This window comes from Apteryx mantelli, chromosome 18 (genome assembly GCF_036417845.1).
Source record: "Apteryx mantelli isolate bAptMan1 chromosome 18, bAptMan1.hap1, whole genome shotgun sequence".
NCBI lineage: Eukaryota > Metazoa > Chordata > Aves > Apterygiformes > Apterygidae > Apteryx > Apteryx mantelli.
In genome coordinates this window covers 19,191,835-19,218,061 of record NC_089995.1, presented here as the reverse complement: position 1 = coordinate 19,218,061, position 26,227 = coordinate 19,191,835, and the positions used below count along the sequence as shown (strand labels likewise).

At 47.2% G+C, this 26,227-nt stretch overlaps 2 protein-coding genes across 3 annotated transcripts; one reads left to right on the top strand and one right to left on the bottom strand.

Moving 5' to 3' along the window:
• Positions 1 to 138: 138 nt before the first annotated feature.
• On the bottom strand, positions 139 to 12,408 carry BPIFB6 (BPI fold containing family B member 6). 2 transcript variants are annotated; one of them, XM_067307675.1, is made up of 16 exons: positions 12,273 to 12,408; positions 8,837 to 9,007; positions 7,748 to 7,847; positions 7,001 to 7,105; positions 6,329 to 6,475; positions 5,738 to 5,801; positions 5,100 to 5,160; positions 4,891 to 4,982; positions 4,414 to 4,590; positions 3,810 to 3,863; positions 3,015 to 3,185; positions 2,656 to 2,723; positions 2,451 to 2,496; positions 1,499 to 1,562; positions 664 to 740; positions 310 to 521 (listed from the first exon to the last, which is right to left on the bottom strand). In XM_067307675.1, exons 2-16 carry the CDS (start codon positions 8,961 to 8,963, stop codon positions 483 to 485), a joined length of 1,392 nt encoding a protein of 463 aa, XP_067163776.1. In that variant the 5' UTR covers positions 8,964 to 9,007; positions 12,273 to 12,408; the 3' UTR covers positions 310 to 482. The 2 variants fall into 2 exon arrangements, 1 of the variants encoding a protein (XP_067163776.1); XR_010886006.1 differs by lacking the exons at positions 8,837 to 9,007; positions 12,273 to 12,408 and adding an exon at positions 139 to 193 and having other exon boundaries at positions 401 to 521; positions 7,748 to 7,832.
• An 823-nt stretch (positions 12,409 to 13,231) lies between these two features.
• On the top strand, positions 13,232 to 20,704 carry BPIFB2 (BPI fold containing family B member 2). The gene is made up of 16 exons (XM_013950371.2): positions 13,232 to 13,319; positions 13,587 to 13,703; positions 13,987 to 14,086; positions 14,867 to 14,971; positions 15,205 to 15,342; positions 15,823 to 15,868; positions 16,242 to 16,302; positions 16,815 to 16,906; positions 17,267 to 17,443; positions 17,761 to 17,802; positions 17,972 to 18,136; positions 18,427 to 18,494; positions 19,326 to 19,371; positions 19,593 to 19,656; positions 19,806 to 19,882; positions 20,533 to 20,704. Exons 1-16 carry the CDS (start codon positions 13,232 to 13,234, stop codon positions 20,599 to 20,601), a joined length of 1,455 nt encoding a protein of 484 aa, XP_013805825.2. The 3' UTR covers positions 20,602 to 20,704.
• Positions 20,705 to 26,227: the final 5,523 nt, after the last annotated feature.

Genomic DNA, 26,227 nt, shown 5'->3' with positions numbered 1-26,227 from the left:
CCTGGAAAAACAGTCAGGCATTCTGTTTGCGCTACTGTTGCTAAGGTGAGACATGCTCTTTAAGTGCTACTTACACGATGCACCTAAACTCTCTCTTAACGACTGCCAATGAATGCTGAAAGGAGCCTCAGTGAGCAGCACAGACCTCCTGCCCTCCTCCACCACTGCAGCTTCTTTCATAGCAGGGCTATTTCTGTTGTAAACACAATCAGTTTAGAAACCAATCTTTTAAAAAGTTACAGCTTCCACAAAGATGTGCTTAGCTGATTCCACTAAATGCACTGCAGGCCAGAGTCCTATTATTGGGTGGTGTGGTTTTTTTATTTTAGCTTGTAGAGTCAAATAGAGTCAAATTACTGAAAAGTCAAGCAAAGAGGAAGAAGACCCTTTGAAGACCCACCACACTTGCTGGTCCCGCTTTTGCCCTTTTTTGCTCATTCTTTGCTGCAGCGGCAGGGAGCAGCCGTACGCCTCCTCTCGCGTCAGGCTTCTGCGACAGGCACATTCAGCACCAGAGCATTCTGCAGAATAAACAGAAAAAACACACAGGCTGCGGTTACCAGTTGCTTCAGTGCTCGGATGTGACAGACTTAACAGCACTAACTACACGGATTACACAGAATACAGAAAAAATATAATGCAAGTAAGCCTCTCCATCCTTACCTCAGACATGCTAATCTCAGCCTGCTGGTATTTAATGCCCAGCAGATTGGGCAGCGGGATCCCTCCTTGCAGCGCCTCTGAAACAAGCAAGCGGGACTGCAGTCAGACGCGCCTCCGGCTGCTGCGGAAGGCGAAGACACAGCACCAGCACGTCCCCGGCCTATTTTCTTGTGCTCTGCTTTCCCATGACAGCTTCCACCCCATGTCTCAGAAAAGTTTTTGTGAATATTCAGAAAGAAAATCAACAGGGATGATATTCTCTTTTACGTATCTTAGCATGGCTAAATATTGGCATACTCTTCACATGAAATAAGCCGCTAAATTGATCTTGCAGGGTGTTTCTTTGTTGTTGTTTTGTTTAGTGACCACCATGCTTAAGCCCAGCCCAGGTAAGAGGGACACACTGATTTTTGAGACTTAACACAAAGAACTTATGAAAATTGTTCCCAGTTTTTCATAGAAAGTGGTTTTGATTCTGAGAACAGAAACAATGTTCAAAGAGACTTCAAAAAAGAAGCCTGCATCATTTGCAGCGTATCTGTTTTGTGTGTGCTGAAGTCTCTTTTCTGTGAATGAGCGGGCACGCCTGAGCCTGCATCCAGGAAACTTTACCCTTCTCTAGCACCGACGGCAAACCCCGCATGTGCAAAATGTCAGGCAAGCAATTTTCCCACGCAGTTATTCACAGACTTAAAGGGCAAGAGAAGTATGCAAGGTCAGCTAGTCAATGACGTTTCCAAAAAAAAAAAAGATAATAATCTATAGGAAAAGAAATGAGCACTATTTCCCTGTGCAGATAGCAAATCCTCAGATGAAGTCATCTAGCCGTGCTTACCGTTGATGGATGGCATATAAGCCACATGAATAATATTTGCCAAAACCCCTTTCAGTGGCAGCACCTGAAACAGAGACAAGTGATGTAAATAGCACATCTTTCTGAATGTCAGCAGCCACATCTGTCAGATTCACTTCCATTAATTCACCTAGTGTGGTCTCAAATCGCAGGAAAATTGCAAAGGTTTCCTCTCCCTCCCCCCCGAGATGAATGGGAACATTTGAAAAATTCTAAATTTCAATGAAAATTGTCAAAAGAGAGACTATTCCCTACTGCCACCTACACTGTTCTCACAAGTCTAAAAACATTCTCAGCCGTGATTCGGCTCATCGTGGCAGTTAATGACGGCATCCACGGAGCAGGCGATGCTGCAACTGTCCCCGGAGCCCAACTGCTCGCCCTCCTCGCACACACGAAGCCCCAAAGCCAGCCCCGTGGGTCAGCCCTGCAAACGGACATTACCAAAACGCAGCTCCGGACGCTCTCCCTCTCCTGCATCTCTACTGTGGAGTCAGGATTAGAGGAAGAGTGAGGAAATTTAAACAGTCAAGGCATGTATAACATTAGTGCAGCCCACACTTCCGACTCCCTTCAGTGCAAGCACTGGGGAGAGTTATTTATGGTGAAAAACCTCCCAGGAATTAACACAGTGCATTATAAACAGGGATGGATCCCTTCCAGAGCATTCATGCTTGTCGGCAAATGGTTTTGGTGGCTAATTTGTCATTTATAACATCTTCCTGGAAGCAATATTTTGATCTTTGGTTTTAATCGAGTTGGTTGCCCCCCCTTTTTCTTTTTTTTAATAAAACTGTTATTGATAATGAAAGAAATGGAACGGGGTTCTGAGGAATGAATTCCTATTATAGTTAGCAAACCCGTCAGTGCTTAGATTCATAGATGCAATTTCAGCATTGCTCTTGCCATGCACGGCACACATCACTGAACTCACATCAAACGTGCCAATGGATGAAGAAGCCAAGGCCATTTCAGCTAAACTGCAGAGGAAGGAAATACAGTGTCATTCATCTCCCCCTCAGCCCCTGCGCGTCTCTCTGCCTCACGCTTCGCTTGCTGCTGGGGTTTTTCTCCCAGTAAAGTCCTCAACGAGATTTTGGCCTTCCTGCCCCGGGAAGGAAGATTAGCAGCTGTGTTACCTGTCCAGAGCGAGGGAGATGCACAGCTTTTCTTCTTTAACAACAAACCGCGCTTTCAGGTCGCTGTGCTGCAAGGAGAAAAGGGAAGCGAGTGCCTATCAGAGAACGCATTTGGTTGAGCAACACCCACGCTCTGCACCGGCAGGGAGACAGGTCTTGGGTGCAGGTGGCTCCCCGTGGACAGCTCTCGCCCTGCAGGATCGCCAGCTGTCCCGCTGGGCCGAGGCGTTTCCCGCACGCGGAGACGTCCCTGCCTGCTTGTTCTGCATCCCTTGTCTTGGTGTCGCGCGCAAGATGGGCAGCGAGGGGCAGGGACGACCACATTAACCCCCCAATGACTGCAAATGGCTTCAACTCACAACGTCCAGGACGAAGAGGGATTCAGGAGCAGAGCCCGAGGGGGAAACCAGAAACTCGGCCGTGTTAAAGAAGTGCACGAAGCCTGCCTCTGGGGTTATTGTCACCAGGGGTGGTTTCGCTTCTCTCATTGCAATCACCAGTGGCTGCGATGGAGGCAGCGCCCCGGCAATCTGGGGAGATGCAAAGCACAGAGGTGATATCGGGGTAGCCAGGGCTGGTCGCTCTGCCCGGTCTGAGGCATGCTCTGGGAAGGCCAGCAGTGCTCTGAAGCAGGCAGAAAGCCTCCCCCGTTATCAGGAAACTGGTCTTCTCGGAGAAGCCTCTTACCGGTCTTTAATCATCTGAGGGAAACACAAGGCCCTTTTCTGTCATTCCCTGGAGCTTCCATGTACCTTGAACAGGCAAGAGCTATTTCTACTACTCAGTTCCTTCTCCTGCTGTTAGGAAGGGCAGAAGCTGATTACTATTACGATCCTTCTTTTCCCATGCACTGCTCTGGGGATTATCCTGATGGGTGCTAAGCTCCACTAACATTCATTAATTCAATGGAAGCTAGATATCCTCTGCGGCTTTTGCGCACAAGCTGGTCCATATTATTTAGTGCATCCCATAAACAATTTTTATTAAGAAAAGTTGTATTAATAAAATGAAGAGCACCAGTTTGACATTGTGGAAATGTTCCCAGCATGTCCTGGTGAACGGCCACAGTGGGTGGACAGAGATCAGTGTTATCGGCTGCTATAAATAGCCTAAAATGACCCTGAGGTCAGCAGGATTAAGCGAAGTCCACCCACCTCAGGAATGACAGTTCCAAGCATCGATGTCACCAGCGGGGGAAGCCCAAGAACCTGTCAATAAAATGTCATGGGACATGGAGTCAATGCACTCACTTTGGGGAAAACAGTTTAATATGGAGAAGAGGGATAGACAAAGGCTGTAAACTCAATGAGCTGGGTCTTGTCACCTCTTGGGGCTGGAGGCTGCTATGGGCCGAAGGACTTTCAGGATTGCCCTGACTGGTGCCTCCTGGAGCTGGTCTGAGCAGCTCAGGGCTGTCAGAACGTACCGCTCTCCTCTGCTCTGCTCCCTTGTGGTGCACGCTCTCCCTCCATCATGCTCCATAGAGCAGGTGAGAGGATGTGGAAATACTGTGTTTGCACCCTGTAAGACCTGGCGACTCCCAACCCAAGCTACCTGCTGGGCAGATGCTTTGCTGAGCAGCCAAGCACATGGCAGATTACATTACAGGCTCTGGGAGTCTACACACATGACCACAGGCAAAGGCCAGTGCAAGAGAATGATTAAAAAAAAAAAAAAAAAAAAAAGAATCTGCCTTGAACAGGGGTGTAGATTTCTTTAGTGGCCTCTAGAGGAAAATCTCAAGCCTAAATTACCCACCATGTTATCCGTGATGTCCAGGCTGAAGGACTCCTGCATAACCTGGAGCTCAGCACTCAAGAAATTTGCAGACAGGATGAGCTGGGTAGCAGCTTCTTTCTTTGGTGGCAGAGAAGTAAGAGGCAGCTCGTCTGTGGGAAGGTCAATCTCATCTCCCTCTTTTTGGTGGAGAACGGTCTAAAAGGACCAGTAAAAACTGTCATGTCAGAGACAGTACAGGCCCACTTCCAGCATTTGTATTTGGACCACGTACAAGGGTACTGGATGAGTCCCTATATAGTCTCAGCAGTGAAACAAAGAGCAATAAACTCCACAGAAAATGACAGGCCAAAGAAGTGGTTAGGTGGTATAATGCAAACAGCACACACCTAAACCTCTGCCAAAGCCTCTGCTGCCAAGGCCAGGAAGGACTATGCCTCTGAGCAAATGGATGTCACAAACATCCCTCTGGCCACAGCGCCAGGCAGCAGCACTCACCTTTAAATCCAGCTGTATGAAAGTTTCATTTGTTGTTGGTTGATTCAGCAAAGCATATTGGAGGGTCCCAGCAGTCCCAAGAGATATCTCGGCTGCATGGAAGTAAAGAGGGATGTTTTAAAGCAAGCCACCTACTCTGAGTGACATTTCTGCATTGGTCCCTTGCTAAGGAAGGGAAAGAAATGGATGAGATGGACCTGCCAACTTACAGGTCATGGCTGACAATTTTGCATTCACAAGGTCGAGCACTGCATCCACAGCTGGACACAGCTGCAAAGCAAGAAGAAAACTTGTGAGAAAACCCTGCACTGAGACTTCTGGCAGGAACACAGTTTCACGGCTACCAGACTGGCACATCTACCAGACCTAAAGCACCAGGACCCTCCACTCATAATTACCTGGAGAGGGGTTTGTCTCAGTTTTCTTTATCCCTAACTGAATTAGGTTATTCTGGAATAAACCTCATTTAAACTGAATGAAGAAAAGGGCCAGACTCAGACACAGATATCTAATCACACCAAATCAGCTTTATGACATGGGTTAAGCAGCTGCAAATCTGCCTGCTGACAAGCCATTAGGAAGAAATGTGCTCAGCATCAAGGTCAGCACTGTCCAAACACCGCATCCCTAACCATCTCGTCCTAGACGTCAAGGCTTTAGGCAGCAACAGTACCCGCATTGCGGGTGTTGACTGCACAAAAACACGAGGCTGCCAGATATAAATGCTTGAAATGTTCACTTTTACCAATCTGCACGCTCCTTTAGCTGGCAAAACTAAGAAAACTTACTGAGCAGTGAAGAGGAAGAGATCTCTAGAAAACAAGGATCAAATGAGGATTAGACTTACCAGACCTGGCAGCATTTTCTGAAGCGTGTTATCCAGAAACTTGTTCAGGACTTTAGGCAGCATGCTGGGCAGAGATAACATGTCAGCCAACCAACAAGTCATTACAGACAGCATAGTAATTATTTACTGAAGATCAAAAGGCAACAAAGTTAAGCACTAAAGAAACCTATCTGATACAGATTAGTCCAAAATATGCCTGATGTCTAATAAAAGATATTTTCTCTTCTCATGAATGGCATCTTCTGGTTTTAAACAAACCTGAAAGCTTCTGTGCCTAAAAGAAGTTCTGTTATCCCAGGGGTATAGCACTGAAATGAGGACTCATGCCAAAGGTGAATATCACATGAAATCAAATAGATGGGGCTGGCCTGCATTTGTGCATAAAGCATTTTGGTTTTCTTAATGGAAAAAATAGGGTCTTCACTGAACAAACATTTGCAGTGAATAGTACCTGTGTTCTGCAGAAACCCACACCTGAAGACTGAAAGATTTCCATTTAAAAATGTTCTTATATACTTGCTAAGTATTAACTTTGACAAATCATCAGTATTGTCCTTTACAGAGGGGAGAGGAGCTGTCTTTGGCACTCACCTGCTGGGAAGGTTGGTTTTAACACTAACAAGAGAAAAGTGGCAGTTTTCAGAGCTGAACTTGGGGGTGCCCAAAGCATCCTTTAACAGCTTGTTGTTTGCAGTCAAGTTTGATGCCACGGTGATTTCCAGGTTTCCTCCTATAAAGCTGCACAGAACAAAACCCAGTTAACTCAGGATAAACCCTCCCCGGGGGACCTGTCACCCCGCACTGCCGTCACCTAGGAGTAAAACTCAGCCAGTGCCTAGATGCAGTGAGTTGCTTTCCTGAAGTGCCTGAAAAAACTTTTTATTTCAGATCGACTTTCTACATCATGCAAATCCTTTCTGCTCTTTCAGATGTTAATATAAGCAGTGGCTTGAGGGTTAACATATGGCTAGTGCCCAGCGCTGCAAAACTTTGTACCAGGACCCCTGGGGACTGAAAAAAGGGACCAAGAGTCCTGGAAAGGCCCTGAGGAAAAAGGCACTACCAAGGAAAAGTGCTGAGAACCAGAGCTTGCAGCAAGTACGCATGCACAGAGCAAGCCTGGCGCCCTCGAAGGATGCCCCGCCACGCAGATCCGCTCGCCGTGGCTGCTCCCCGGCCCTGCAGGAGCCCCGCAGCTCGAGCCACCAGTGGACAGGGCAAACGGAGGGACGCTTCTTGCCTAGCACACAGCTTCCCACTCACCTTTTCCCAGCAATGGTCATTCGGATTAACACAGCCATGAAAAGTCCCTTTCCTGGTAGGAGCGTCAGTGTTATCACAGGGGGACGGATATCTTTCACTTTTACCCTGTGGGGGAGGAGAAAAAGAATGGAGGAAAAGAGCTAGGAAAGAGGTGCTATTAGAACAGCTATTAAATCAGTCACCTATTACTGATATTGCCATTATCATCTTTATTCTTTCACCTTTTGTTTAAACTTTTTTTCTTCCAATTCAGATCCATCTTTAAAATTAAAAGTATGCTTCTTCATAATAAAAAGATTACAAAGTTTCATTTTGAAAAAGTTGAAAAAAATGTTTTGGTATTTAGAACTTCTTCATTCTTTTGTCCAGAACTACTTACCAGATTCAGGGATAGCTCTGATCCCCCATAAATTCTGAGTTTTCCTCAGAATATTATTCACAAAAAAACACACACACGTAGCTTTGAGAGCAAACCTCCCACCAAGATACCGCAGAACCACAGCAGCAGTCTCCAGCTTTGAAGTAGCCAGCTTTGAAGTAGGAGCTGACATGCTTTGTTGCCTTTAAGTTATAGTTTCTCCATGTATTTGTAGACACAGCCATGCAGAAAATCACCAGCTTTAACATCACACTTGTTAGTGGGGAGTGATTTGTTTCTGCCTCCAGGCTGACGCTTCTGAACCTTCTGCTTTTATTTTGTAATTTCCAGCTTCAGACTCTTGGTGTAATGTGCTGATTATAACTCACCCTGAGATACCTTTGATGGGTTTGATGTTTGGCTTTTTTTTTGTTGCTTCCTTTGCCATTTTCTGAAGAATATCACTCTCAGCCACTGCAGTGGAGACCGCTGGAACATTTGCACAAGACAAAAAGAGTTTAGCACAAAATCCCCATTTGTCAGGACTGTGTTGGAGGGTGAAGGAACTTTGAACTCCCTATCATACCCTTTAAAACGTTATTAACATATACCCATTCCAATAAACAGAGGCACAATGAGGATGCTTCATGTGCTATAAATGTCCAATTACTGGCAATCTTTGCAGTCCCTGTGTAATGATTCAAGCTCAGCAGCTACTTGCTGTGCATACATTTTAGTTTTAGACATGAAATATGGGGCAAATTTTCAGGTTCCCACCTTAATAAACCAAAACATCTCTGAGACGATCCTCATGCTCCCACACCAGGTCATTACAGGGCTGGAGTCCTGTTTGTGGTTTCAATTACATTTTCCCTCCTTCAAAGCAAAGACCACAAGAAGTGACTCTTGCCACAGGTTAAGGGAGGTAATGAGACAAAAGCCGGGCATAAACGTTTGGCATTTAAGCCTGGCAGAGCTAAACTCTGGACAAGCCTGAGAAGATTAGGATGTGCTTCCAGACCACCTTTCCCCTGCTGCAGGTCTCAGCCCTGGCACAATTCAAAGGTGCTTTAGAGCCTTCCCAGGTTGTGGCTCGGGGCCGATGCTTCCGTGCCAGGTGGAGGCAGCACAGAGGGGCCCTGGCTACGCTCGTCCCATGCTGGGTCCCCGAGAGGGAGAAGCTGGCTCTGTATCACTCAAAAATACCCCGGCACCAAGTCCTCAGCTGTCCTCCCGCACCGCAAGAGCAATGCTCCAGCTGCAGGAAGCCACGCAGCCGGCTCAGGTCTGCATCTAGGCAGAGGATGGGAATTCACCTCCCTGGCAACACTCAGTAGCTGATAATATGCTTAAAGACACAGGTCATACAGAAGAGACTTCCCTTTTTGAGATACAGCCAGTGCACCACATCCTGCTTGTCTGCACAAATGTACAGATTTGCCCCCGAAGACAAATGTGAACGTGGCTCTTTTGCTTACCATGATCAATTGTTCCAATATCAAGCTTGATGATAGCCCCTGGATTATCAGTTCCTTGCGACAGTGCCAGCCAACCACCAAGGAATAAAATGCACCAAATCCTTGACATCTTCAGATCCAGTACCATTGTTCACAAAGCTCCCAGAAGTGACAGAGGTTTAAATGAGCGCACTGTCTTAAACAAATAGAAAGAAACAATTAGCTGGAGTTAATTCCCAAAGAGAGAAAACTGAATGATGAGGGCTAAATTCTGCAATCACACCGAAGGAAACGAAGCAGGGGTCCATGCAAGTCAGCAGAGCTAGGCTAGCCAAAAATCGGAGGGAAACAAGAATCTCTCCCAAAAACAACAAACATCTGTGAACACCACACAGCAGTACCATTAGGATGTGCCCACCTTCTGCACCATCCACCTAAACTGCCCCATGCTGTGTACCAAAGCAGAGTGCTCGGTCTTCCTAGTCCTTAAGCCCTAGAGTTGCTCATGACATTTTCTTGTAAAGCAAAAACCACAGGGGGAGAAAGGACTAGAGATGCCTAACTGAGCACACAGCCTGCTGGGTCTAGAGTCACCCGCCCCCAGCCCTGGCCCAGTAGCAGCAGGAGCACAGATGGCTGTTGGGCATGGCAGCAGTACAACTCTTAATGAACGCAAATAGACTCTCCAAAGGCTATAAACACAGCTTCTCCAGTCTGCTCCAACTTGGCCCTGCACATCTCATTTGCCCCTCATCATAATGACGTGAGCTGCAGCACTTCGCAGCAACAGCACCTTCTTCAAGGAAATGCACTGTTGTCACCTTGCTAGGGTCTTTCCTGGAGGAGAGTTCCCAAAGGTTGTCTAAGCTTTGCACCGATCTTCTGGAGCCAGGCAAGAAACAGCCTATATATACGAAAATCCTGCCTGAGAGAGAAAAACGAAAGGATTAAAGGGTTGAGTAATTATTCTGATCTAAAACTAATCCCTGTGTTTCTGACATCTTCCAACATAAATAATTTCACTAATAAAATTGAAAGTCTGGCTAAATTCTTGAGCCTCAGGTATCAAGTAAATGTTCTTAGCATGCATGAAGCCAACTCTCTTGCTCAACACCCAGGAAGAGCCAACTGGAGCTTTGCATGTTGGGTTTGAAAGAGAAAAAATGATCTGTTTAACAACATAGCACAGATAGAAGTGGGGGAGGGAGAAAGCAAAGACCTTTAGGGGGAAATTCTGCTTCTGGGAACACATATTTAATTGTGATTCTCACCCAGGTTGAGTAGCTCACACACTTCCCCAGATAAAGGTTCATGGAGCTGATGCAAACATCGAGAGAGGACCAGTGATCAGCTGATCACTCAGTGGAAACTGAGAATCTCAGTAATATTCCTGCTGATTTCAGCAGGGTTGCAATGAGGCTAACGAGAACTATCACCTGCTTGGAGCAGAGAACAGGCTTGTGAGCCCCAGCTGCCACTGGCATGCTGTGGGAGAGCTGTGGTCCCACCAGACTGCGAAACAGGCCACACGGATCTCGTTCCCAGGCTAACCTCACTCCTGCCTTTGGGGAGGTCATCTGTGCCCTGTCTTAGCTAGAGCTAGCAGCTGTCAGAGCGTACGCACCTCTCCCATCTCTGGGATACCTCACCCAAAACAGCGCATGGCCAGGTCACTGCAATGCCTGCGCTGCTGCGGGAGATCGCCATCAGGTGTGATCCTGCAGCACCAAGTCATTTATTTCTTCTCTTCATTTCTATATAAAGTCTGTCATGAGGCTTAATCTGTCATTACCTCCCTCTTAGTGATATACTTGGTGACTCTCTACTAAGCACAGACAAGAAGATTTACATCTTATCTAACAGGAAAGTAAGATTTATAGATAACTCCCATTTAAAAGCCCATCAAGCCAGAAAGACACTTTTGTGCTGGTAACTTGATCAGTCATTATGCTCTAAGCTGACATCTAATTAAACCTCCACCGGAACTGTCAGGTACAGAACAGCTCTTCAGGAGAAGAAAATCCATGTCTAAGCACCATGGTGCCTTCTCTTCCCTTCAGTTTATCCCTATACTCTTGCGCTGCTGTAAATGATAACAACAATCCACAGATAAATCTCAGGTGCTGCTTTGGAAAGAGCTACCAGTATTACCTACATTGGAATGAGACTTAACAGGGGGGCAATTTCCAATCACTGCTCTACAAAACAGTGAAGACTTATTTCTTAGAGACTTTTGTAAGACCTGGACATGTCCCTATCAATGCAAGAAGCCTGAAATGCCTCTCCCACCCCCAGGCAACTCATCTGCAGTTTACAATCTTTCCAATGGATCTACTTTTCTGAACACATTTGTTGCCTCTAAATGGGCTGCATACATCAGTATTAAAGCGTAAATTCTGATCCCCCCCCCCACCCTTATAGGCTTTTAGATCTCTAGCTTGATATTTTCTCTTGATGCTGCTATTTGGATACCTTCAATGGAAATACACAACGTGGCTGAAACTCTGCCTTTCTTCTTGGCATCTCTCTGTCATACCGAGAAAGAAAGCACCATAAGGCTAGTGAGAACCAAAGACTTCTCCGAACGTGTCAAGATGCACCTGGAACCAGAGCCCAATAACTCACTTAGCCAATGTACAAAGGACAATAGTTGCCTCCCAAGGCAGAGCAGGTGTATCAACAAGTGCTGAACAGGATATCCTATAGTTAAAGGATTCAGACCAAAATGGGCAGTTTAACCCTCTCTGGAAGACTGACCATGCCTCAAAGGTGATATCACAAATATCAGGAAAAGTCAGAATAAGCAGCATGAAGGAAAGCTGCGTGATACCACAGAGGATGTATTTACATGGCATTTTTGCAGTCTGTGCTCCGTTTTCCAAGCCAAAAGGAAGCCAGAAGAACATGTGGACCCAAAGCTAAGCCTCAACTAGCAAGGCCAGCATTGAGCAGGGCTGAGATCAGTGGGGTGACAACTCCTTTTCTCACTGTCTGGTCAGCATGGATAATAGACAAAGCGAGCTTGGGGCTGCCAGGAGAGGGGAAGTGTGCAAAACAGCACCCCAACATACCCCTAAAGCAAAAGCCGGTAGAAGGATGCTGTTCTTGTAGTGCAAAAAGTACTCAGGGCTATGATACAAATCATATTATTTTTCCCAAATTCATTCTTTCTCTCAAGGCTCAGTTTCAGGCTGGCTTGGGAGAAGACAGCACATGAGGGAAGAGGACTCTTATTCCCTTCCATGAATGCTTTCACCGCTCGATGTCCCTACAGTGTCAAAGAGGATGGACATCATCCACCATTTTCTCTACCAGTTACTGTAAATATTGCCAGTGGCTTTTGCTGGGGAATGAGGTAAAGGCAGGCAGGCAGGAATTATCACAAGTGGCTGTTCTGGAGGTTAGAGACAATACCTTCAAAAAGCTTGACCTTCTGTCTGGTTTAAAACTCACTGACCTCAACGGAAACACTCCTGTTGCCATCAACAGACTTCCAATGGGCTGGAGTAAAAGCAACAAGTGGCTCATCTATCCTTGCAGGAGGGCATCCTTGCTGTATTTCCAAGACCTTCTTCTGCCTTATGTGTCCAAGTCTGAGCACTTCTGATCTGAGCTGCCTAGCAGGGAGTTCAACACAACCCATTCTTCCTAGTGTGGCCGTTGCACAGACACTGTCTCTAGGCTGGTCAGAAGAAATCATGGCTGTAGAGCAAAGAAACCAATGTTCGCTTTCTAACAGTGTTTGATTTCTTGGCACCCTCCATTCAGAGACCTTTCTTTGTGCAGCTTAGTAACATCACAATAAAAGGCAACCTGCCCTAACACCTGTTGTTCAATATTTTACCCTGTTAGGTCAACGGCCAATGTAATCAAATATATGGAGAAACAATAAAAATGGTATATAAAACAAAGCGTCTCCACCCAAAGTATCCTCCTCTTGGCCAATTTCTGCCTTCATCAGCCTGGGTTATGAAGCTATATAAAGCATGCACAACCCCTTGATGTGGCCACAGCAAGACACAGACTGAGTAAGAAGAATGGGAAGATTGGCCAGAAAAGGTAAAGATGCATTTATAAAATGAATAGATAGATCTAAGCATTGCTTGTATTCCCTTTGGTATATCTCTGTAAGGGTCAGTTTGATCAGAAGTCCTCCCTCTGCAAAGATTGATACAAATATGGTTGTTTTTTTTTTTAATCAGGTAAATGACTTTCTGAATGACTTATTTTCTTAACATTGTAAGAGCATTATTAACAATTCCAAAACGTTTTCAGAGAAGTAGAGGACACTCTCACTTTTTTAATTTCATTTTAGCCTTCTCCATAACTTCCATTTTTTTCTTCAACTAATTTTAATTCTTGTTTATTTACTGGTTTTTATATCAGTTGTAGGCCATTATAGAATCTTCAGTGGGCATGATATTGCTGCAAGCACCACTCCTGCTTATATACTTGCAGGAGGTTTTCAAGGCTGAGCTTTCTTTTAGTACCTTCAAGTCCTCAGGTACTATGTGAGAGCCACGCATTTTTTTTTCCAACAAGAGCTGAAAAGAAACTGCAAGGAAGCTCAGATTGAGGTGAACCAGAGCAACTGACTATTTCAAGCACTGCACACCACCTTTCTTGAGAGAAGCCTCCATTGACTAGCTCAGGACCATAAACCCTATTTGGGAGCCAGAGTCGTGGTCCATCCTCTTGCTCCCCACCTTGACCTGCCAGGCCGAGGCCATGCTGCCCTGACCAGGCTGCCACGTGTGTCGTCCTCTTCCAGGCACCAGCACGGGGAAGATCTGCACCCTGGGCACCGTCCTGAGCATCCTGGCACCAGCTCTTGCCACCAAGTCGCCTGATTGCGGCGGGATACTCAGCCCATCAGGACTGAGTTACCGTAAGTACAGGCTCCACGTCTCGCAAAGTGTTGTCAGTAAGAAGGGGAGGCAGAAGCTTCTTTCAATCAGGTAATGAAATACTTCACCAAATACTTTTGACTCAACTGTCACCATTAACTTATGCCTTTTATTAGCTCATTTTCATTATCCTCTTTCTATAGCTAGTAACAGTAGGATTTATAAGAGAAAGAAATGTGTCACCTGGACAGAGTCCAGTCCTTGCTCTGCCCATGAGACCACACGCTCAAGAAGGTCTAATAAAGTATCTGCCCTACTGCACAGTTGCTGAAGTTTCAAAACAGCATGCAGAGACAATCCTAGTGCAGGACCTAATGGCCCCGAGAGTCTCAGATCTGCTTCTTGGCTCCCCAAAACCAATCAGGTGAGTCCACAGCTCTGCCTTGTTGAGGCTTTCCCATTACACCACTAGTTCATGTTGCTGTTTAACCGGAACACTTTGACTATCATTGCAAAAGGCATTGCCTCAGCAAGGGCAAAAATCCTCATGGAAATCAACATGCCTATTTTAAATATCAGTTTAGAGAAGAGCTCCTGTCTCCAGAGAGACGATGTGCTATGTTCTTACCTGAGCATGCTGGGATTCAAGATGAGCAGCTGAGATTCCCCTCTTTAGGCAGCAGGACTGACAAATTTCATTGCAGCTGTTTCAGCTTGAGCCACTAAACCAAACAGGAAAACTGAATAAAAAGAGCTCAGATTTGGAAAACACATTGCACTAAAACAGGAAAAGGGAAAATGTGAGCAGATGGTCAGCAAGACAAGTACTATTAGCAGGATAACAAATTCACTCCAGTTTTCTTTTGAATTCACAGTAGCTGTGCACAGGACATGCCTGGCTATAGGATTTACTAACTTGTTTTTTTCAGGCAATGGCCTGGATTAGGCTCCAAGACCAAGAGACATCCTGTAGCCTCTTATCCAGACCTGCGCATTTTATATCCCATATAGCTGCTACTTGGGCCAAGGCAAAGAAGGTGTTTGAGATCTAACAGTAGCAGTTCAGCTGCCACTTTGAGGGACTGTTTTACTTGTACACCGTGCAGATCCCACGGACTTCTGGTGTTTGTCCATTGGAAGCGCAACTAGGGATTGCATATTGCTCTGCACTGTTCTCCTAACACCTTCATTTCCACTCAAGCAGGAAACAAATTGACTCCGTCAAAGTTGTCGACCTCTCCCTGTCGCTCATGCCTGATGACAGGCTGCGGCTGAGCATCGACGCAGACCTCCGCATCACAACCTCCCCGTGAGTACCGGGAACTGAGGGGCTGCGACGGGGGAAACTGCTCACCAGCTGTTCCTTACCCCCAGTCACGGGGCTCAAAGCAAAGCCAAACCCTCCAGCTCCCACGTGGAGCAGCAGAGCCAAGTCCAATGAGTGAAACGGGAGCAGGCGGCTCTGTAACGAGCGGGACCAGGAGCAGCCCCGACTTGGGAGGCCCTGGAGCTCCAGTCCATCTGTGTCTTCTCTTCGCACAGCTCGACTTCCAAGGTGGTGAGATTGTCCATCCTAGCAGACCTCCACGTGGAAAGGAATCCTGAAGGGAACCTGGAGCTGACAGCTTCTGCCTGCAAGCCCATCATGGAAGAAATGCAGAGCACCGAGGAGACGGAAAGGTTGATTCCACAGTTTTTCTTTGTTCAGGCATATGGGATGCTGTGTAATTATGGAATCTGGGTAAATAGGGTAAAAGAAGAAACTGAGTGAGAAATATTTTTATACATAAAGGTGATTTGACCACTGACCCACCAATGCCCTAAAAGCTTATAAAGATTAACACAAATCCTTTATCTTCATGAGAGAAACCTCATTCTGCTTTCAGGGTTTTTAAATTTTATTTTCCTATTTTAATAGTTTCATTTTCCAATAAGCGAGCAGATCTTTTTAAGTACTGTAGCCTGAACATTTTTAATGAAGGTCCAACGACAGTTCTGCAGTGCTTTAGAGTTCTGAACTGTTGTCATAGTTTAATATGTTATAGAACATAATCATAATAATGTCTCAGGAAGCTTGTTAGGTCAGATCAAAAGATACTCCCATTCACCCGGCTGAACTCATTCTCACCTAACATCTTCCATTTTGTTGTTTTCATCCAGCAAGTCTCCTAGTTTGGAGGTGGACAAGGAGGTTGATATCAATAAGGTAAGACAAAGTTTGCAAAGACATAAGACAGAAGACAACAAAATTGTACAGTTCCATTAACATTAGTGAATCTGGTGCTTACAAAACCTGTCTTTGCTAGATGTTCCCCACCATCCCCTGCAAGCAGGCCAAAAGGAGCAGATGCCATTTGAAGAATTTATCATTTTTCTATCTGGAAACTATCATTTTTTCTCTGAAAGCAGATCTGACCTGGAGGAGCAGAGCCACTCACAGAGGAGAAAAAACAGGAGCGCAACTCCTGTTTAGTGTTTAGTCTGGCCAGCGCAGAAACTCGAGCCCAACACAGGGGCCGTTTGGTGGATGCCTGATGTGGCCCCCCCATGTTCATTTTGTTTTGTTCCTTATTCCATAGATTTGCTTGGAAGTCTCCAAATTGCTCATTTTGCCAAATGAACGACTAGCGTCTCTGACAGGTGAGCAAACTTTGGCTTCCAGCCTCGCTATGGATAAATGGCTAAAGAGCTCATTTTGGAGTCAGGTCACAAAACGCCCCAGGCTCCCAGCCTGCAGCAGACCTGGCAGCGGCGACGGCAGCTCCGTGACCGCGGGCTGGGTCTGCTCGGCAGAGCCGCTCCTCCTGACCGCAGCGCGGCACTTGGGCAAGCCCTTTACTGTACATCTTAGAAGGAAACAGGGGAGGGGAAAGCACAGCCTTCAGGAGCTGAAGTATTGCTGGTAGTGCAAATAAATGAGGCTGCCCAGTGTCCTGCTCTGCCCGCATCTTCTCAGCAATGGACCGGGACGGCTGTCAAACAAGCTGTCTCTCCCGTTTCAGGTGCACCAGACAACTGGGGGGGGGGGGGGGCACAGTAAAACAAAAACCAAATTATTCTGCTCTTCCTCTCTGTATCTGTCCCTGCTAATCTGGGAAGTCCAGCAGCATCACAGATATAACCTTCTATCACTGCTCCCCTCCGTTTCGCAGCTCAGTTCCCTGTCACTCCGAGCTGCCAGCTCCAGTACCTGCCCCTGGCTGCACCCATGATCTCCGAGCAAGGAATCACCGTGTCTTTACAAGTAAGCGAATGCTGGAAAGCAAACACACAAGCCCCGCTCCTAATCCCACCCTCTTGCCTGCTTGGCTCCTTGCCAGCTCCAAAGAAGCAGCTGCTGAGCCTATGCAGAACAGCAGGAGTTTGGTTCTGGAGCTGCCGCTCTGCTCTGCTCCCCGTGCCGCGAGCGGGCACTGACCAACAGCAGACCCAGGGTCCGACGCGGGACCCTTGGTCGTGACAGCTCCAAGCCGGCCGCGCTCCCCGCGAGAGGCTCCATCCCTCCTGCTCTGCCCCGGCCTGGGCAGCCCTGCCGGCAGGAGCGCAGTGCTGTTGCTCCCGAGACTCCCGCAACACCGTCTCTCCTTCCCCGTGTCCCTCGCAGACGGCTTTCCTCGTGGCAGGGATGGCGCTGCCCCTTCCAATCAGCCCCACGCCTTTCACCATGCCCGAGGCGGCAAGCACCGGTCCTTCTCACCTCACCCTGGCTTTATCCGAACACTACTACACCAGCCTCTTCTTCGCCATGGAAAGGGTCGGAGCCTTCAACATGACCATATCGGTGAGTAGAGCAAGCGAGTAAGAGGGGAGTGAAAAACACGCGCTTGGGGGGGGACACCAACTTGTTCTGCTCCCCGCGAATCACCCGAAGGAGCCGCAGAAACGGGGCTGCGGCAAGCAGTGCTCAGAGACGTGCCGTCACGAGCAACCAGAACGTGCCCGCTGGCACACGCCGATGCCCACGGAGCGCGCCGGTGCCCGTGTGACAACTGTGCGGCACGCACCGCAGGGTCCACGGGACTGCAGAGAACCCGGAAACGCAAAGCAACACCTCCAAGCGACTGTCAGGCAGATAACGAGCTGTATTTTGCCTTTCAGAGCCCGCTGACCACCGCCACTATGGCGCAGAAGATTACCCAGGTTCGTTATACGCTTACTGCCACCCCGCGAGGCAAAGCACCAGCTTGGGCAACGCGCCTCGCTCGCCTGCCCCCGGCTCCGCGGGTCGAGCGAGGGGCGCAGGAGCGAGCGCAGAGGAATGGGAGCGTCGCCACCTGCGACGATAACCCCCTCCGGGGCTCTGCTGCAGATCGGCTCCCTGTTCCAAGAGGACCTGCCCGTGATGCTGACAGTCATGTTCAGGAGCTCGCCGCGGGTGGCGCTGGAAGAAGGCAAGGCAACCCTGAAGCTCTTCCTCACCGTCCACGCTGGGGTGGGCTCGTCGGCCTTCCAGAACTTCCTGAGCATGAGCGTGGTAAGTGAACCCTGCAAGCACGGCTCCTTCCCAGCTACACACGGTGCAGAACACGTTTTTTTTTAAACGAGAATCTGACCTGATTACAGTCATTACCAATGGGCTGATTTTAGCCTTCATCTGTCACAGTGTTCACAGTCCCAAGCAGCATTTGTCTTCATTGCATAGCACCGGACAGGAGACACGTTGCAGGTGGTAATGCAAAGAGGCTCCTCGCACCCCAATATTCAAAGCTGAAATGGGATAGTTTGCTTCATGTGGTGATTCTGCCATCTCTCTTCTGTTTGCAGGACATGTCTGCAGGACTCCTCCTTAGTGTCACAGACGTAAAGATGATGATCTCTGCAGCGGTGATAGAGTAATGAACCCAGTTATATGCCAAGTCCTTGATGGGAACACACCCCAGTAGTAGCAGCATAGGAAAGGAGAGGCAAAGTAGCCCAGGGGATTTCTTTTCCTTCATAGTTTGAACATTGTAGAGGTAGCTCTATTCCAAGGGAAATGGTAAGGATCCCAGTAATAGGTTTAGAGAGAAAAACAGAAATCGCATTCCTCTCCTTCCACGTCCCCCTGTGCACAGCCCATGCATAAACAGGCAACCTACACGTGCTAACAGCGTAATACACCTCTGCCTGCTCCTGCCACAACGCGGGCAGAGCCATCGGCGAAAGCGTACGCTTGCACCACCCCGCTCGCGAGCACCGCATGCGGCCGGCAGGGCTCAGACCTGCCAGGCTGTCACAGCCCCTGCCGCTGCCGTCGAAGGCAGCAGGGCCCATCGCTTCCGCACTGCAGCCGTGCAGCGTCCTGAGCCCCAGCGTATTCACTCAAACCCACGCCAGCGCAGCCTGCCCCTTCCAGCCAGGGGCCGAGCCAAATCACAGGCTCAGCCGCAGGGAAGGCAAGGCGACACACGCTTCAGCAAGCTGGTAAATCAGGGTCCTGGGGACTAAGACTTCCTTATCACTCGTTGCTGTGCCCAAGGGGAAAGTCAGGCTCCATTTGTCTGTTCGGTTTTGCCCAGTTAGAGAAAGCTGTTGACTCGGCACTGAACTTGGCCATCATGTTCAGAGCCACGTGCAAGCCACTTCTTGCCACTGAACTTAACCCTCTGATGAAAATTCTGCTTTGGTGACCTGTCCAAAAGGCCTCCGAGCAATTCCTGTGCCGCTGTTGGTTTCTTTTACAGGGACATGGAGCTCAGCCTGGCTGCCTCTGATGTGGGTCCCATGCCGGTAGGTGCCGGGGGCTTTGAGCTGGGCCCCACCTCGCTGAGCACGGCCACGCCGCTTCCTCGCGTCGGGGCTCGGTGACTCGCTGCATGCAACGGCCCACGCTTCCCACACTGCGCTGTAAAAACCTGGACCTCTTTTCTGCGCTTGCCCCTGCCTCTCTCTCCTTGTGCTTTAGAGTCACACAATAAATGAGTTCAGCGTGTGGATTTTCCCTTTGACAGGCTGCATTACTAGAGAAATTATTTTTGTCTACAATTCGTGAGGAGATGCTGGCTCAGATGAACGGTGAGGACCTGTGGCTGCGTGTCAGGGCTTGGGGCTGGCAACCTGGACTGATGAGAGCAGTACTTCTGTCCCATAAGGTTTTGGCACGTATGACATGAAACAAGAACGAAGGCAGCACTGAACTGGATATTTTCCTTCTTTTTTCCTAGCGGTCCTGAGTGAAGGAATATACCTGCCACACGTGTCCAACTTTATCTACACCGACGTCAACGTCATCATTCACAAGGTAAGAAAACAGACATTTAAAATGCTTCCTGCTGTATTTGTTTTAAATTCCCTCAGAGCAAGCAGCGAGTACTCCCTTTTCGGGGCAGGAGCAGCCATGCCCTGCTAGGTCGGTGCCCGCGGGACGGTCCGAGGGGCAGTGCTGTGCGGGTTGGCATTCCCAACGACGGACACAGAGCCCCTGTGCGCGCGGCTCCGGCCAAGGAGCCGGCTGGCAGGACAGGAGATTTTATCACCGATCTCCGCCAGCCTGGAGGAGGTGCTGGTTGGTGGCGGTCTGCGGGAGAAGCTGCTGAGCCCAGCTAAGCTCTGGCAACAGGACAGTCTGCAGCAGGCAGGAGGGAGGTTGACGAGCCAATTCGAGGTACCTCCCTCCTGGCCACGTCTCCCCGAGACTCCTCGCAGCCCCAGGGAATCCAGGAGTAACAGTTATCTCTCGGCTCTAGAATAAATCCGAACCTACTCCTCTAGTACTGTTAATTCACAGACCAAGTTTCACTGCTTCAAATAGGGTTTCTCCTCTAACCACACTAATATGAGCAGAAAATGCGCCTTAGATGGACCACTGGCCTGCAGGGAGAATACCCCCCCCGTAGGTTAAAATGAACTATGTAAGCACGTCATTCAGCCCTTGTTTCTTCCTTTGTTTAGGACTATGTTTTGATCCCATGTAACCTCAAGCTACAGCCTAAAACTGGAGGGAAGATCATGGTGGGCTGAAGTCTGGCGTCCAATTTGTTGTGCCTGGAGAAAAACAGTGGCAAAATTGTTCTATAGACTCTTAAATCAAGCTTTATGTTTTCTTACTGCATGCAATGCTAAAAATCCTCTCTCTTTCTTTACTAAAACAACACTTTCTCATATTTAGGATAATAATGGCATTGCACTAGTGACTTTCTCTTCCAATCCTGCCGTTGGAATTTTTGTTGCACAGACAAGATGGGTTGTAACTATGTTCCATACTTTAATAAATAATTCTCTTTAATACTGCATTTTCTGGTATGATTACTGACATTTCGTTCCCTCAGTGTTTTGCACCTAAAGATAGATGAATTTCTCCTTGCTGAGGACTGGTACCCATATAGGAGTCCAGATTTCGTATTTAATTGAGGGAGAATGAAAATTCCACCAATTTATAAGGATGTAAAACAGTCCCATACTTCTCTGCTGCAGAAGTACATGGCACCTACTAACATGAAATATTTTATCTGCTTTTCTTCTATTTCTAGCAGTGTTACTATGGGAACGTGGCAGTTGGTTAGTTTTTCACTGGGTCAGAAAAAAGAAAAAAAATCACTATCTGTGCAATGGTTTCTAATTTCAGACTTGAAGCCAATTATATTTTCAAAAAATACACTTTTGACAAAGCTTAGACACAGAGAAAGTGTTGAACAAAATGTGACTGTGTACGAGTACATGCAATGTTATGTGCACACAGAGGTATTTGCACACTGGGTTCTGCATGTTTGAGCACTGAACGGAAGCAAGTAGGTGCATTTGCCACTGACTTCAGTACTCTACTGTACTGACCAAAAGGTCCAAATACGTCTCTGCAGTGGACTCAAGAGGTTGCTCAAGCAAACTAAAAGAAAAAAATAAGGAATGGAAACACAAATAGACCTCAGTTTCCAAAACTGAACCTTGGGATGATAAGGCAGCTTTAGAGCAAGGCAGAGGCATGCCTGGGGAGCACATGGGCACACCGGGTTGTGGCAAGATTTCATTGATTATTGGATGCTTTTGGCAACTTTCTCCAGACATTCAGGATAATTTCATTGCTGTGTTGATGCCCAAAGAGCACCATTGTTGCTAACTCTGTAATTTTCACGAGCGCTATGATAGTGATGTCTCACTTAATATCCCAGCCCATGAAACCATACATTACACATACATCTGCTTTCACTTACAACAATTATGCACGTCATTTCTAGCCCTTGGAGTTGCTGAAAAGCACTTGAAAACCTCATATTTCAAAGGCTCAGAAATAGGAAAGCAAACAAAACAAGCCAAGCTGATTTATTACAAGGAGAAAAAAACCTGAAGGTTTATATGCCCAGCCTGGGGACCTGACTAATGATTTTAATGCCCGAAGTTGGCAATAGCAGAAACTGTTCCTAATACAGTTTGCTGGTAGAGCTACAACCATTATTCCTTGGCTAATAAATCTTAAACCAGTTCCCCAGAAGGAATAAGCTACAGTAGTAAAAAGATTTATTTATTTGCCAGAGGATGTTCTGGCTTTAGGCTCAACCACGCTGCTCTGCATCTTCAATATACAGCTGGGTTCACAGGAGCTGTATATCCAAACTCCTACCCCCACAGCCATGCCCACACAAGTCCTACCTGGAGATCAGCAACAGCCTCAGAAGCAGACCTATTTTATTTTGGAGGACTGGCATCTCTGCTTCTCCCTTGTGTCACCCGATTTAGGGAGCCCCTTTGCTCTACAGCACAGCTGCATCCTCATGAGGTGGCCAGTGTTTTCCCAAGCAGTCACTTTAGGTTCAACCTGGGGGGAGGGGGGAAAAAAAGCTGAAAAGAAGCATTTGTATGTGTCTTTGGCATAAACAAAATCCATAATTTTCTCGTGTAGTAGCCAAGGCTCCAGCAGGAAGATCCACTTAGCAATGCAAAGCTGCCCTTACTTACTAATGCACATAGAATGTCACATAACAGCTAAATGGTTCAAACACCAGAGAAATAAACAGGCGAGACCCTTCATCCAGCTCTATGAAGGAAACTTCCCAGAAGAGCACAGTGACACCAGCTGGCAGCTCCCCGCCCCATGCCAGGGTGCCCGTACCTGAGGAGCATGGCCCTTGGAAGCCCTCCTTCCCAACGGGGCACCAGAGACACCCAGGCTTCATCTCACCTCTGCCCAGGGCACAGCCCAAGTCTCAGTTTCTGCAGGGCATGACTTACCTGTCACCTTCAAAACCGATCCTAGAAGTCTCCCTTGGCCAAAACCACCATCCCAGCCTGCCCCGGTAGAGTCCTCCCCAGCTGCAAGGTTACAAAAATAGGAAACATTTCCAAGGACGTTCTGGAGGCAGAGCTGGAGCGGCCCTTTGTCTCTTGCACTGCCCAGGCAGAGCAGAGTCAGTCCTTCACAGCCTGGTTGCCAGAAACCCATTCTCATTTTCAGGCAGAAAATGATTTTCATACAGATTCCAGTTTCTTCAAATATACAAATTATCCATAAATATTTGCCAAGCACTCAGGACAGATCCTCAGCAATTATAACTCAGCCTAGCTCCATCGATTTCCTTGGAGCTATGCCACTTGTGTTAGGTGAAAATTCAGCTTATCACTTCCAGACAAAGGACCACTTGTAAACTGCTCCATTTTCCTCCTCTGTCACTGACAGCCTAAGTTACATGGGGCTGTATCGCCAACTACATGTCTTCTACAGAAAGAGAAGTATGGACTAAGAAGCAGTGGTAGCAAGCTCCCAGAGTGAATTTTCATCTTCACAAAAGACCACAGGAAAAGCACTGTGATTAGAGAGCTTGTTCCTAATTGCCCACAAGCCGCCCAAAGTAACAAATGGTGACAAGTCAAACCTGAAACTCGCCTTCCCAAACATGGATGCGATTCTAAGGTTTTCCGCTATTTGCTCTGGACCAACACTGAGCAGATGTCAAAGTACAGCTAGGTGGTTATTTCCATGATGTCAGCTAATCAGAGGACAGAGCTAGCAAGCTGTCCCAAGCACTTAACAGATGAATAGTAAAGAAAGATGTAATTGTGCGGACAGAGCCTGATGAATAGCTGGCATGCATTATAAATTAAGGGTAATTTACCCTGATTTGCAACAGGCAGAGGAAAGCTTTAGTTATGATATTCTAGAGACGCTTGATGGACTCACAATTATTGAAGGAGTGGTCCCATGAGAATGGATTAGGACACAAAGTAAAATGCTCAAAGCACACATCTTCATCCATTCTTCCTCCGGACTCCACAGCACCCGGGGCAACGGTGCCAGTCAGCCAAAAGACAACGGGCAGGATGCAGCAGCACCCAACTAACAATACCTGTGATAAAGCACAATTATTAATGGACACAAAACACCTTCTTGACAAGCAGAAGTCCTTTTCAGGAAATCAAGACCATCAGTTCTAGCATAACACAGGTTCCCCAGCCCAAACTCTTCGCCCAGCACAAGGAGGTGCTGGCACACTGCAAAAGGCATGTTTAATTGTTTTTTTCACCATTGACAGGACCTGGGTTTTATGAATCTGACTTACAGTGTCCTGCTCTAGATCTATTCCTGGTCCCACTAGTGATTCACAGTATTAGATTTACAAGTTACAAAAGTTACTTGCTACACTAAGGAACTGCTGCCTCTCTCTTTGGAAAAGGTTCCTTTGCTCCTTCCCATTGAACCTGGTGCTATAAATGACACAACAGACTCCAGGCCCCAAAGGAAATGCTGCTTTCAGATATACAAGAAGGTCAAGAAGGTTTCCCAGTTCTCTTTGGGATCCCGCAGGCTCACACACTCCTGCCCCCAGCTCTGTGAGAAAGCGTACTCTCTAATTACACACTTCCAGCTGTATTTTCTTTCTCAAGTCAAACAGAACCCTGAGATGGTGACAGATCACAGATTATTCTGCTAGTATGCCAACAAAATTAATCCCCCCACCCCCGCCCCAGCAAACCAGAAAGTACACAGAAGTGCTTGCTAAGAGTGTGCAAAAGAGGTGCTAAACTTTACTTACTGTACAATAGGTGTTTGCTTTGGAACCAGGACAAAACCTTCTTCATATAAACAAATCCCTTCCTGCAATAATGATGGATGAAGAGGCCAAGCTCACATGCTTCAGATTGCCCGATCAATCTAGTAGCTCCCAGATAGCATAAAGCAGCTAATAGAGATCTAATTGCCTATCTGGCTGTCCAGGTGTCACCGGGGCTGCACAGCTGGTCCTTCTGCCCGCTGGTTAGCGTGAGCCACATAACCCCAGTTACACCGACAGCAACCCCACCGCCAGCCCTGACGGCATCCCAGGCATCAGAGAGCAAAAGGAGAGGTGCCTCAAGTCTTCTCCTTGCTCATTAGCACGACCCGATCACCCATGTTGTTCCCCGTTGCTTAAATCCAGCCTCAGAAACTTTTCACCCTGCTTGGTTTAGTTTGTGACAGGACTGCCACTCAGCACGGTGCTCGAGAGGGAATTCCCTCCAACGTCACTACACGAGAGCGCGGTTTCTCCAACCTGGGACTGAGCACGGTCCATGTTATCAGCAGGTGAAAGGCCTTTGGAAAGCACAGTCCCACCAAGCGCACATCAGCCTGCACACCACCTAGGGCCTAGCAAGCAAAGCAGCCCTTCGGATTTGCTGAAAACTTGGTCTTCGGCATGGCTGTCGATTTTCACCCACCCAGAACACTTCCATAGTTACACAAGACATGACAGGCCATGTGATAAGGGTGCCCTATAGCAGATTTGACATGTAAAACAGCATAAGGAAAAGTTCGTTGCATGAATTGGGACAGCTGGAGGGTCCAGTGTGTTCAGCTGCATTGTGTAAGAAGGAGCTAAAATGTGTTGAGGATTCCTCTCCGCAACATCCCACTATGATGTTGCTGAAAACCAAGGGTTTGGCCATGCAGATATTTAACTGTTCTTACCTTTAAATGGAAATGCTGAAAAGGATATTGCCCTCACCTTCCATACAGCCAGTGGTAAAATTCATCCATCTATCACCCATGCATTAACAGTGACATACTTCCATTAGCTCTGGGAAAGCTAGTAATAATTAATAAGCTAGTAACAACATCTACTGCTGGGAAAAGAAAAAGGGCGTTTGAGAGATTTAAGACCTCCAATGTTTTCTACCCAAAAACATCTATTGTTTTGAAATCAAAAATGCTTAATTTCTTTTCCCCATGATGTGCAGAGATCAACTGACTATTACATTAGTCTAAGTAAACACGGACTATTACATGCGGATGAGCATCCTCCAGTGTTATCATACTTCTCTATTATCTGGTAATGGTGTTTCCCCCTCAGATTCTATTAGGAAATGCTTCACGATCTTTTGAAATTCAATTTCCTTCTGATTTCTGCTTGTGGATTAGCACCTGTTCAAAAGGAATACAATCAGTTACCTAGCCAGGAGTAGCTACTGAAAATCATGTGCTTTTTCCTCAAGAAGTTTGGGTGGAATAAGTTTTCAAACCAAATATTAAAATATCACTTGCCACAGAGCAACCAAATCCCATAGCAGGAGGCAGGACAGGTACTCTGCCTTGAAAAGCATTAGAAATAAGAACCTCATTCCAAGCACTAAAAAAGTAGGAACATTTATTAAAAGAGCTGCATGAAAAATGTATCCTGAG

Bases quoted from the DNA above. Each gene is read 5' to 3' on its own strand.
- BPIFB6 (XM_067307675.1), bottom strand. From the start codon at position 8,963: ATGGTACTGGATCTGAAGATGTCAAGGATTTGGTGCATTTTATTCCTT. The intron at 5,802-6,328 runs GTGAGTGCCAAA...ATCTCTGCCCAG, and splicing joins AAAACCAACCTTCCCAGCAG to CATGCTGCCTAAAGTCCTGA. The intron at 3,864-4,413 runs GTGGGTAATTTA...TTTTATTGACAG, and splicing joins TGGACATCACGGATAACATG to GTTCTTGGGCTTCCCCCGCT.
- BPIFB2 (XM_013950371.2), top strand. From the start codon at position 13,232: ATGATATTGCTGCAAGCACCACTCCTGCTTATATACTTGCAGGAGGTT. The intron at 13,320-13,586 runs GTACTATGTGAG...GTCCTCTTCCAG, and splicing joins TAGTACCTTCAAGTCCTCAG to GCACCAGCACGGGGAAGATC. The intron at 14,972-15,204 runs GTGAGTACCGGG...CTCTTCGCACAG, and splicing joins CTCCGCATCACAACCTCCCC to CTCGACTTCCAAGGTGGTGA.